The 13,855-nt window shown below is 34.4% G+C and overlaps 1 protein-coding gene across 1 annotated transcript in view; it reads right to left on the bottom strand.

Moving 5' to 3' along the window:
- LOC150098992 (uncharacterized) overlaps positions 1-13,855 on the bottom strand; it is a 700,419-nt gene that overhangs the window by 610,267 nt on the left and 76,297 nt on the right. Inside the window, exon 4 of the mRNA XM_090405788.1 lies at positions 1,095-1,178. Within this exon, the coding sequence (XP_090261914.1) occupies positions 1,095-1,178 (84 nt within the window). The remainder of the gene's footprint in view (positions 1-1,094; positions 1,179-13,855) is intronic.

Here is a 13,855-nt window from a genome sequence, read left to right as displayed (position 1 = left end):
TTTAATGGTTTTTCCCACTGCAATTCAATATTTCACTCAATTCTTTTTTTTTACAATGTTCCTTAATTATTTTTCTTCTCTGATAGTTCTGCTTTGAATTTACAATACTGCTCAGGTGGTGTCAATAAATTTACATCTCCTTTTTTAACTGCAGTGAAGTTAAAAAAAGAAATTGCAACTAACCATCTAAATGAAATAGCAAAAAAATTTTAAATGAAAATCTCTGAAACAAAAACAAAAGTTATGGCAATGTGTGGAAAGGCCATTCAAAATGTCAAATTTATGCTTAACAATAAAATAATAGAGCAAGTTACAGAATTCAAATAATTAAGAAATATAAACTCGCAATACAATAGTGATTCACAATTGGAAGCAAGACTACAAATTTACAATAGAATGAATGACATAATTAAAAGAAATTCTAAAAACAAGTGACTAAAGAAACTCAATTAAGATTACATAATATGACCTCTAAACCATCTCTCAAATTTGGAAGTGAAACTTCGATTCTAAAACAAAGAAACAGACAAAGATTGGAAGCAGCACAGATGAAGTTTCTAAGATCTCTTCTGGGACTCACTAGATTAGATAAAAAGAAAAACACAAATAAGAGAATGATTAGATACAAAAAACATCATACAAGAAATAGAAGAATATCAGCAAAATTGGCTACACCACATAGAAAGGATGAATAACAATAGAATTCCCAAACTAGCATATAAATATAAACCTACAAGAAGAAGTCTTTATAGTTTGTAGTTACATTATGCAGCTTCAGTAATTTCTTTCTATTATTGTATTTGAAAAAAGTATGTGCAGTTTAATAATTAAAAAAAAACTAGGTCATGATGTAAATCATAACAAATTAGAAGGATTGTTTATTACCTTTATTCTTTAATACTTAACCATAAAAAGGTTTTCCAAATTTGATTGTTAACACTTTTACAGTGGCACCACTTAGATACCAGCAAAAAAAAAAAAAAAAAAAAAAAAAAAATGCATTTTAGTTCTGAGAAAAAAAAATAAAATAAAATAAACTTAGCACAATTTCATTCCTACTTCTGATAAATAACATATATACAACATCTTCTAACCTGTTCACCATGTACTGGAAGGACAGAATATCCAGGTGGTCCTACTGCAGGTCCTACATCTCCTCGATCAGGAAATTCAGGTCTCTAAAATAAGAATTTATATAAAGCTCTTTAGATGTCAAATTAAACTCAGAAATTACATTATGTTCTGATTAAATATAAATAAAAATATAAAATGAAATGGATAAGAACATTATATAAACAAAGATTTTGTTGTCGGTTTAATGCAGCGAAATGTAAGGTCTTGAGGTTTGGAAAACATCGATGGGATGCTGCATACTCTATGGGAGGAGTTATACTGGAGGAAGTATGGGAGACAAGAGATCTGGGGTTGATGATTGATAGAAACCTGAAATTCAAGGGACATATTGCAAAGGTGGTGAAGGTAACACAGAGGATTGTTGCAATAATGAGAAAGACACTGACCTGCAGAGATAAAAGGGTTATCATTCAGTTGTATAAGTCTCTGATCAGACCACACTTAGACTATTGTTCTCAGATTTGGTCCCAGGATTTGAAGGGGATAAATTAACTGTGGAAAGGGTACAAAGGCGGTTAACAAAGATGGTTTCAAGATTGTACCATGTGTTATGAGGATCGGCTGAGGGAATGTGGACTGCAGAGTTTGGTGGATAGAAGAAGGAGAGGTGATGTGATTGAGACTTTTAAACTGTTGAGAGGTGGTTAAAGGGTTGGCACTGGGGAGTTCTTTTGCTTGGTTGGTTGAATAGTGGGAAGGAGTGATGACAAGAGGCCATCCCTGGAAGTTACGAAAGGAAACTGTTTGCAAGAGGGTGAGGAGTAGTTCCTTTGCATGGAGGGTGGTTGAACAATGGAATGCATTGCCTGATGGTGTTGTGAGAGCGAGAACGGTCAATGAGTTTAAGGAGTGGTATGATAGATTTTGTGTTTCTCAGGGGGGACCTCCCCTCGATGAGTCTTTTGACTCCATGGAGGCCTGAATAATAATAATAATAATGCAAAGTCTTCATTGCTAATTATCAGTCATGTTTAGGAAAAATCCTGGAGAATACAGGTCTGGCTGTCTGAAAAACAGAATACTATACTATTTATAACATATCTGAAGTTTCAGTGTCTAAAACTAAACTGAATATTGAAGTTGTGTGTGCACTTGTGACTTGAGTTATTAATCCATAACAATAAACATATTTATTTACTACAACACATTTTCAACACAAATGCATTAACCATATTAATTAAAAATTAATGTAAAATAAAATTATCAAGGAACTTAGTCTTACAGATAACTAGCATGGCTGACATCATGAGAATAATAGTGGTAGGAAAGGTAGGGAATAGAATAGAATGATGAGGTTCATTTAATGAGGGCAGAAATCCCAGCTTAAGATGAAATTCTAAACTGGCCTGGGGGAACCTACCAATGAGGAGCTCTGACTCATTGATTCTAGTGCACTCCCTCATATAAACTGAATATACACTACCGATAATCTAATGGCAATCCATCGCAATCATGCACCACTCTATGAGAGGAAAATATAGCCCTCACCCCCTTCTTAACAGTATTCATTCACAACTTCCAGAGATGCCATTGCAACCTTTCCCCACTTTCCATAAAATGAAAAATTCCATATACTGATATCCTGTATGACCATTCTGGAAGTTTGGAAGTCTCAATCACATCAGCCCTTTTTCTCCTGTTTGCTAGTGTCTGCAGTCCACAAATTTTCAATCCCACTATCGCTTTTAACACTCTCCTTTGCATTCTCTTCACTATATTAGAATCACCACAGAAACCAAAAGACCAGACCTGCGTGCAACAGTCAAAGTGAGATCATATCAAGACCTTGTAAAGTAGCAAAATGACTTCCATCTTTACATGTCAAGGTTCAGTTTAGCATTGCAATTATTCTCGAGTTGTATTTGCAACCTTTGCTATATGGCCCTTGAACTTCAACTTCCTGTCTACTCCAAGATCCTTAGCCTGATTAGAGTCTTCTAGCATAATCCTACCAATAATATGACATTGAATATCTTATCACATCAAAGTGCATTATTCTACATTTACCAACATTGAACTGATAGCCATTTTCACATGTCCAATTCCAGCCTACTGAAATCATTCTGCAAGTACTGCATATCAACAGCACTCCTGATTACCCAACCTATCTTCGCATCATTAGCAAATAGCTGTATGCCACATGTCAAATCTTTCCCAATGTCATTAATGTACAGATTGAATAATAATGGACAAAGCACTGATTCTTGTGGCACACCACTGATTACTTAAATCCTGCAGACTCACATCCCTGTATACCATATTTTGATATCTGTCAGTCAATCATCCTCTTATCCATGCCAATAATTTATAATCCCATATTCTCCAATTTATGCAATAGTCTTTCATGCTGAATTCTGTCAAAAGCCTTAGCAAAATCTAAAAGTATCATGCTCTGAACTTGAGGAAACCCCTAAATCCTGTGGATGAGCAAAGCATGACCTGAGTCATTATTCAATCAGATCCTGTTTCAAAGTAATTCACATAATTTAATTAAGTGGTAATCCTTTGAACCCTAGTTTCAATTTCAGCAACATGACTCCAGGCTCCCCCAACAACTGACCATTATGGAAAACCTTAATAATGCATGTGTTATAACCAAACTGTTAAAACACATAGTTTTTGATCTATAATACAAAACAATGAATTTTATTTATTCACTATGTTTCTCACTGCATACCGTCACTGATACTACAGTTCAATGATTTATTGTCAGTACTCTGAGACATTTATAACAGTGAATATATCCTACGATGATATGCACAACTGAGCTACCAAACACTTTGCCACACCTAGTTCTGTCTCTAACTGGGTTAGAAAGAGTGCTCCAATCCACATCAACTCTCTCTCCATATACACCTCCACATTCACAATGTATCCACTTTTGTTTTAACATAAAAGTAATGTTTTTAGGCCCCAGCTGATCAGTTAGTCTTTGATATATAAATTGTTTTATGCTCAGTGCCTTTTTTGCAAGTACATTTCCTGAGTGATGAGATTCCATATAAATTCATCCCAAAAACTCAAACTCGTATATTCACTTTCAAAGTCATCACCAGCATAATGCTCTGGATGAAGTGTCAAGAATAATATCCTAACCAGTGTAGCTGTAGAATTATCAGGGGAGTGCTCATCATAGTAAGATACCTTCCACAGACCAATAGGATAGCACATTTTTCATAGGTCAGTCTGGGGAACCTCGAAGGTGGCAGCCCAACCACTAGAATTGGGTGCTGTCTTGAAGTCTAATCCCCTACATACCTTAAAGCTCCACACATTAAAAGAAACAACAAAGAGATAGCTGAACTGCCTTAATAGTTAATGACAAAGCAAGGAAAAAGGTACATGAGATACGGAACATGGAATATTAAAAGTTTACATGGTAAAGAAAATGAATTAATAGATGAATTTTAAAAAATCGAGATTGGATCTCCTAGCAGTCACAGAAACAAAAAAGAAAGGCCAAGGTTGCCAGAAATTGAAAGACGGATATATACTTTTCTATTCAGGGGTAAACCCAAGAGAATGGGGAAAACAAGAGGTAGCATGTATAATTAAACCAGATCTCAAAGAATATATTACTAAATAGCAACTAATAAATGAAAGGTTGTTGACAATCACTACAGATTTTAAATCAGGTAACCAAGAATTTACTGTAATTGTAGCATATGGCTCAAATGATAATGCTAATAAAGAAATTAAAGTTGAATTCTTTGAACTCTTACAAAACACCATTGAAGAAGTTCAAGGGCATATTATACTGCTAGTAGACCTTAACAGCCAAGCAGGGAATCAAGTAGATGAAGAAACAAAATAAGTGTTGGGATCACAAGGAGAAATAACCTGGAATAATAATGGAGAAAGAATAATTAATCTTTGCCTTATGAATAATTTAGTAATAGCAAATACTATGTTCAAGCATAAAGAAATCCATAAGTTTACCAGGGAAGTGCAGCAGAGATGAAAAATCTATAATTGACTACACTATCATAAGCAGATCCTACTGGAAGTATACAAAAAACACAAGAGTCTATAGAAGTCCTGAAATAGGCTGAAATCTTCAATAAAAGTGTTTTATGAAAGAAATAGAAAAAAAAAAAAAAAAAAAGAGATTTACGAAGACCAAGAAATAGAAAGCTTATAGCACAGGTTCAAAACACTTCTCCTTCTTCAATTGTCATCCCCTAAAAGGAGGTTGATAACCATGTCACGGAACATTTTTTCTTTCTTTTGCTGCTCTGGAACATTTATGGTAATTAAAGCCAGTCCAGTACTTAATGTCTTCAAACCACATTCTCCTGGGTCTACCTCTCCCTCTTTTTCCATCCAGTTTCCCTTCTAATATGAATTTCTGAATGCCTTCTTGTCTAGTTAGATGTCCAAAATATTTAAATTTTCATTCTTTAATTATTTTCATTGCACGGCAGTCCTTCATGAAAATGAGAACACTATTCTGCAATAAAGACCTAAACATGGAAGTCAGATGCCGAATGCTGAAATGCTACGTGTGGTCTATTCTGCTCTATGGAGTTGAAACATGGACATTGAAGGCGACAACCATCAAGAAAATCGAAGCCTTTGAGATGTGGCTATACAGAAGAATGCTAAAGATATCATGGACAGAAAAAATTACCAATGAAGATGTCTTAAAATCCATTGGCAAAGCTAAACATCTTTTACAAATAATCAAGAAACGAAAAACATCATATCTTGGACACATCATGAGAAACAGCAAATACCAACTTCTACAAACTATTTTGGTAGGAAGAATTGATGGCAAAGGAACTAGAGGAAGAAAAAGAATATCATGGTTTGACAACATCAAGACGTGGACAGGAAAGAGCAGTGCACAACTGCTCAGATTAACACAAGATCGCAGTTTGTTCGCCAAGATGGTCGCTGACCTTCGATAGAAGATAGCACAATAAGAAGAAGAAGAATTATTTTCATTAATGTTCTTTTCATTTTTGCTTTCTTTAAAACATCTTCGTTTTTCATTTTCTCTGTCCATGTTATTTTCAACATTCTTCTGTCCACATTTCAAAAGCTTCTAATTTTTTCTCTGCTTCTTTATTTAGAGTCCAAGGCTTGACCAGATATAGCATTTTATTAATTTTTTTCTTGTGTCTATATTAATGTCTCTGGATGTTAGAACAGGTTTCATATCGATAAAGACTTTTCTTGCTATCTCTATTTTTATTTCTTTAAGGGAATTTCCTCTGTCTGTAAACATTTGTCCCAAATATATAAAAGACTGAACCTCTTCAATTTTTTTTGTTAACAGTTATGTTTAGTTTCTTATTTATTGTTTTTTTTTGATATAATCATGCACTCTGTTTTCTTTAGGTTAATAATTAATCCCATGTCTAAGCTTCTGTTGTAAATTTCTGTGACTAAGTTTTGAAGATCATCTTCAGATTCAGCTATAAGGACTGTGTCATCTGCATACCCGAAGTTGTTGAAATTCCTACCCACGACTTTTACACCCTTCAGTTCTGAAATATTTTTAAAAATTTACTCACTATATATATTATACAGTAAGGGTGATAAGACACATCCTTGTCTTACTCCTTTTTTGATTTCAAAGTTGTCAGAATATGCATTTTTATATCTTGTTGAGGCCATTTGATTCCAGTATATATTTGTAATTATACATAGATCTTTTCCTTTTAGCCTGTTATTCTATTAGGATATGTATTAATTTTTTGTGATCTATTGAATCGAATGCTTTGGTGTAATCAATAAAACAAATATTGTGTTTCTTGTTATTAAAAATAACCTTTAGGTCATTAAGCATGTTTTCATTTACTTTCTTTAACAATTCAATAGGGATCTGGTCAGAGCCTAGTGTTTTACCTGTTTTCATTTGACTTAGAGAATATTCTATTTCTTCATATGTAATTGGTTCACCATCCATATTTTGTATATCTGGTGCGTCTGTGTGATCAGAGTTAAACAGTTCTTTTCCATATTCTTCCCATCTTTTTATGATATCTTGTGTCTCTAGTAGTATTTTTCCATTTTGATCTTTTATACAAAGATTATGGTTGAAATTCTTCTTTTTATTTGTCAAAGCTTGGATTGACTTATGCATTTCTTTACTATTGTGTTTCTTGTTCAATTCCTCTATTTTTACATTTTTTCATTTAGCCACTTGTCTTTAGCCTTCCTGCATTCATTTTTTATAATGAATTATTATTATCATTATGTGACACCTCCAGCGAGTCCAAAGGACTCATCAAGGGAGAGTGTGGCAACAGCATCAAACAATTGTTCCCCTTCCAGCTACTAACCAAGCTCAAACTTGCTTAACTTTTTTATGAGCCATTAGTAGCAGAGGCTCTACCAATTAATCAACCAATCTTTGCTGGCAATATACTGAGTATTCTATACTGTTGTGTACTTTTCTTTTTTCGTCTTTCATTCATAAGTTCTAGTATTGATTCAGTCATCCAGGGTTTTTTCTTATTGTATTTAATTTTTGGAATAACACTTCTAGAAACAAGTAAAAAAAATTGTGTATATCAATAAACAGAAGAAACATAAAACATCTTGGTGGGCTGAAGAACTAAAAGAAGAAATTAAAAAAAAAAAAGAAGAAGCAATTGTGGAAAAGATATATAGCATCAAAGTTGCAGGTCGACAGAGAGCTATATAACAATCAAATAAATAAAATTAAAAACTTAGTGAAAGAAGAGAAAAGAAAGTGCTGGGAAGACTTCTTTAGAAAATTTGGGAAGACATACTTTAGAAAATTTTAAAGAAAACCAGAAACTCTTCTATAATGCAAAAATAATATCCCACATAAAGAAATAATGGCTCTAAAAGAGCTACGTAATAATAATCACATTACAATAACCAAATCAGACAAAGGAAACGCAACTGTAGTATGGATACAACAGAATAATCTTCTATAATGCTTTAAGAAGAATGAGGTCAGAGAAAGAATGCCCAATAAAGTTTATCAAAAATAAGGATGGAAAGTTTACTCGGAAATCCTGAAGACATCATGGAAAGGTGGAAACAGTACAACCAGGAATTAGTAGAAGATGCAGGACACAGAAAAAATAGACCTCTAAGAGCAAGGCATGCAAACAAAATGGAAGAAGATCAAAATGAGGAAATTCAGGATAATGAATTACTAGCAGCAATAAGTAAAATGAAATTGGGCAAATCAGCTGGCCATGACCAAATAACACCAAAAATGGTAAAGAATTTAGGAAAGAAAGCCATCTTTTCAATGTCGTATAGAAAAAGAAAATTATTCCCAAAGACTGGGAAATAGCAATAATAATGCCTATATTTAAGAAAGGAGATAACTGTAAATATTAAAACCATAGACGGAATTCACTTTTAAGCATTCCAGGAAAATTGTATGCCCATATTTTAGAACAGAGACTTGGGAATCAAATAGAGGATACAATGGATGAAATGCAAACATGGCTTTCGAGAAAATAGAAGTACACAGGATCGTATCTTGTTTTAGACAAATATCAGAGTAAACATTGGAATATGGAAAAGAACTACATGCATGTTTTATAGATTTCGAAAAGGCCTTTGATCGAGTTGCTAGACATTTAATATGGCAAATACTAAAGAAAAATAAGGTAACAAAGCCTCTATAAAAGCAATAAAAATTATGTAAGAACCTGTAATAATAGATCAACGGAATTTGAAACTAATGTAAGAGTGAGGCAAGGCTGTATCCTCAGCCCTTTTCATTATAGTACTGGATGAAATTTTAAAGGCATCCCAAACAAAAACAAAAAGGTTCCACCTGCGATACAGGAAGCTGAAAGAAACCAGGATTTCACATATGGCTTCTGCGGATGACATAGTGATTCCAGCCGAAGACTCGTGGTATAACATTAATATTTGGTATGAAGAAACAAAAAAAAAAGGAATATTATCATAAATATAAATAAAACTAAAACAATGATCATATCTAGAAACCAGTCAAAACACATAACAAAAATAGAGAATTATGAACTGGAACAAGTCCACTCCTTTAAATACCTAGGATGATATGTACAAGAGGATGGTAGACTAGACATAGAAATTAATGACAGGATAAGTTTGGGAACAAAGTTATTCTATGCAATGAAAGGCCCTTTCCCAGATAAGAAAGAAGTTATCCAAAATGGCAGTGTATTGTTCAGTGTTTGTACCAACATTAACACATAGTTGCAAGTCTTGGTGTCTAACAACAGGAAACGCAAATAAACTACAAACAATTGAAATGAAATATCTTAGGAAAGTGGCACAAAACACAAGATTGTATTGAATAAGAAGCTGAACTATAAAATACAATCTTCAAGTTGCATCTCCCAACCGATTTATAACACAAGCCCAAATGAGGTGGTTTGGACATCTTACTCAAATGGAAGAAGGAAGAACAGCAAAAACTATATGTGAAAGCCAGAAAATAGGAACATGAAACATAGGCAGGCCAGGAAAGGTTGGCAAAAGGAAATTAAAGAAAAATTAGAAAAGAAGGGAATTAACTGGAAAGAAGCAAGAGAACGAGCCTTAGACAGGACGGCATGGAAATCTCTTTGGCAAAATCTCAATGCTTAAAAGTATAAGAGATCATAGACAAAGAAGAAGAGGAATCTTCAACTGAAAAGCCATGATAAGGGTTCTTGGCATCCTGGATGAGATTCAAATCTAGGTCTTTCTAACCAATGGGCATTGTCAAAATGACTGAGCTATGGAGGCTCTATTTCTCCCATTTTCCTTTTACATTTCAGACTTGATGGCTTGTCAGTCAATATCCCACAAATAATAGCAACAAACAAATAAATAATTTAATTCAATTAAAAGCATGCAGTTTACAGAAATATGCTAATATTTTATAAAGTTATTTAAATTGTGTAAAGCTTTGATCAGACCATATTTGGATTTCCGTGCTCAGATCTGGTCATTGGGATTTGAAGGAGATGAAATAACCTTGGAGAGGATGCAGAAACAAATAACAAAAATGATATCAGGAGTTTACAATGTTGATTTATGATGACAGACTGACAGCCTGCAGAGTTTGGTGGATAGAAGACAAAGGGGGGGGGGATGTGATCAAGACATTTAAGCTGTTGAAGGTTATCATCATATTAACATTGAGGAGATTTTTCATATGGCACAACAAGGGAAAGGAGCAAGGACAAGGGGGCTATCCCTGGAAGTTGCAAAAGAAGGTAGTCAGGAAAATAATAATACAGTAATCCCTCGATTAATGCACCCCCGATTAGTGCATTTTCGATTAATGCATCATTTTTTTTCAATACCCAAATTCGATTAGTGCACCTATATACATCTTAAAAATAAATGTTACAGATTTTAAAAATTTTCTATCTATACATTTTTATGGCTATTTTAAAAAATCACTCATCAGAATGAAATAATTTAGTTACCGATTTAAAACATTTTACAAAGTTATTTTTAATGGCATACTACACTACTTCTATGTACACTATGTTCCAAATTTTTACCGCCAAAATTTATGTCATCTGCTATAGTATGCCCCAAATATTCGAGACCCTTCGACACTTCTGTGCATGTCACAAAAAGGAGAATCCATACCGATAATAGAATAATCAATCCGTCTTCTGGGATGAGTTGTTTATTATTACACATCGGAAAATTAACTTCTCTTTTATGATCATTGTAGTTTTTAAAGTGGTAACTATTTTGCTTGTATAACAGTTGGGAAATTTTATCTATAAAGCATGTGATTTTGTGTGTTGGCTACCAATTTGTATGTCCTTCATTTCTTGCTCCCCTTCAATGATAACATCCAAGAGTTAATTAAATCTCATTCTGAAGAATTGATTGATTCCGACCTGCTAAATTTAGATGCACAGCGGGAAGATCCCGACAGTCAGCCAAAAGAGGTTTCACTGAAACAATTTGAAATTATTTTTCGTACAATCGAAGTTTTTAAACAGCAATGCTTAGAGGCTGACTCTGATGAAGAGAGAAGCAGTAAAATTTGCAGAAGAGTAGAAGAGGCAATGGGCCATACTCTCGGTTGTATGAAAAAAAGAAACAAAATGCTCGCCAAACTGCATTAGCTCAATTCTTTGTTAAGAAGTAGAATAATAAATATATATTCTGAATATGTTTTATTGTCTTTCAGCTTCATGGTTTTCCTTTAACTAGACCCTGAGACATACCCTAATTCTTTTATAAAAAAAAATTAAGGGTCAAAAAAGAAATCTGAGGAACAAATTATACATTTTCCCATAGGTTATTATATCCGATTAGTGCGTTTTCGATTAATGCGCCCGTTTTAAAGAACACATTAGGTGCACTAATCAAGGGATTGCTGTAATAATAAAATGTGCTTTCCTTTTGTTTACATTTGTATATTGTAAGAAAGATGTTTTGTGATGTAAATTTATCTTTGACCACTGAAATCTTGCTTAGTGGTAAACAAAATGTATTTAGAAAAGAAATAAATTGAAACTGGTCAATTCAAACTATCAATATTGAAATTTTAATGTTATACGCTGTTACTCCCAAGAGATGCCAAAGTGATAGTGGTATTCACATTGTGGATAGAATTAAGTAAAAATATCTCAGCATTTAAATCTTGTGAAAGGAAGAAACAGCACAATTTCTACTCTTCTCAATACAAAATTTTTTCTCCCAGAAACTTGGATTTTTTCATCTTGTGTACAGAAAAATCAGCCTTCAGAACATGTGCAATTTACAGACAAAAAATACCGTTGTTGGTGATGATGGACGATAGATGGTGTTGATGATAGTAGTGTGCTGTAGTAGGAGAATTAAGTAGTAGTGGAGAGGATGAGATGTATTTAGCGAAGTAGAGTTGAATGCCCTCCCACGATGAGTCCTCGGACTCCCTTGGAGGTGTCATGTAATAAAGTAATAAATTATGAAGAATTTTCCAGCACTATGACAAGAACATTTACTATTTTAAACACAGTACTGAACCCAGTAATGTGATGCACAATAGTGGAATGAAGCAGAAGTTGTTCTGCTGAATTTCTGAGCATGCAAAGAAATAAAGAGAACAGTAGTAGGTGTCATTTATCAGTTGTTTTGATGAAAAAAAAAAAAGGACATGGAGAAAGAGAACTGTCGTTATTTCTTGAATCTCTGATATATGGAGATTTAACAGAAATTAGAAGACGGAAGTGTACAGGAAGAGTTCATTAGTGGTTAGAAAGTAAACAAGTCAAAAGTAAACAAGGGTGTGTGCAAAGTGTGACCTGAACGAGGAACTGATGAATGCAAATATGAAATTGATGACAGAAAGTGTTAGTACCGATTGTGTCACGAGTGCACGTTTGAAAGAGAAGGATGGTGAGAAAGAGAGGCGAAAAAATGTTAAAAAATCAGGAAAAAAGAAAAAGAGCGATTTGAAAAGCGTAACGGATGTTAAAAGGGACGAAAGTGAAGCAGAAAGAATCGAAATTGAGAGAAAGAATGAAAGTAGAAATGGCGTGATGTAGAAATCGCAAGTGAAAAAAATCGAAAGAATAAATGATAGCGAAAAAAGAATGAATGATGGCGAAAGTTTGACACATGTATGGACTGAAAGTAATGAAACAAAGAAAGATGAATGACAGTAAAAGTGAGAAGAATGATAGCAAAAGTTGGACGCATGTTAGTCCGAAAGTACGGAAACAAAGAAAGATAAATGAGAGTGAAAGTTGGATGTATGTTGGACCGAAAGTACGGAAACAAAGAAGGATGAAGGAGAGGGAAAGTGAGAAGAGGGGGGGGATCGAGAGTTAGAAAGTTAAAAAGATTTAATGATAGAGAGAATGTGTCGCGAGATTCGGAAGGTGAATTGGTTTGGATGAGGCAAGAGATGAAATGGATGCAGAATGAAATTAAGAGAATTCAGGTCAAAACTATTAAAATAAATCATGATGGCATGAAAGAGTTAACGAAAGATGAGCGAGTGGTGTTGTATGGCGACTCCATTATTAAAGGTGTGCTAGAGGATAAAATGCACAAGGTATGTTTTCCAGGCGGTAAAATGAGTAGCGTGATTGAGGTATTGGATATGAAGAGGGAGCGAGCAAAAGAGTTAATTGTATTAATTGGTACAAATGATTTGAGAGAGAACAAAGAACATGTCAGAATGAATGTCAGGAGACTAATTGGAAAGATAAAAGAGAATAGTGTGACAGGAATGGTAGTCAGTGTGTTGCCTAGGTTGTGGTGAAATGAGGCAGAGAGCAAGGATTGTGAATGATATTCTGGCTGAAATGTGTGCGAGGAGATGGGAGTACAGTTTGTTAATGTGTGGAATGAGTTTGAGGGATGAAGTGAGCTGTATGGGAGCGATGGACTGCATTTGAGTGGTTATGGTGTGAGTCGCTTGGAGAGACTGCTGCTAGAAGGTAGAGAAGTGAATAGAGAGAATGAATCAGATCGAGATGGGGAGTAATGTGGAAAAGCAGGAGAGATTGAAGAAGTGAAAATGAATGGGGAAGTGAGTGGTATGAGTATAGAAAATGAGAGAATGGGGTGTGCAAGAGGAGCATGGAAACGGGGAGGCTCAGGGTGGACAGGGGTACACAGTGTGAGAAAGGTGGATGCTCCAAGAGGAGGTGAGAGCATGTGTAGGCAGGAAAGAAATGGGATGACCAGGAATCAAGAGGAAACAGATGGAATTGCAAAGGGTTCTAAAATGAAGAAGCAGAAAGGGAAATGGCCCCAGTCCGGAATGGAGAGATCACATCGAGTGAGT

The sequence above is a fragment of the Typopeltis vanoorti genome, chromosome 15, assembly GCF_054136105.1.
Source record: "Typopeltis vanoorti isolate ZY-2024b chromosome 15, IOZ_Tvanoo_1.0, whole genome shotgun sequence".
Classification (NCBI taxonomy): domain Eukaryota; kingdom Metazoa; phylum Arthropoda; class Arachnida; order Uropygi; family Thelyphonidae; genus Typopeltis; species Typopeltis vanoorti.
Note: the sequence above shows the minus strand (reverse complement) of the source record. Positions and strands in the feature narration are given on the sequence as shown.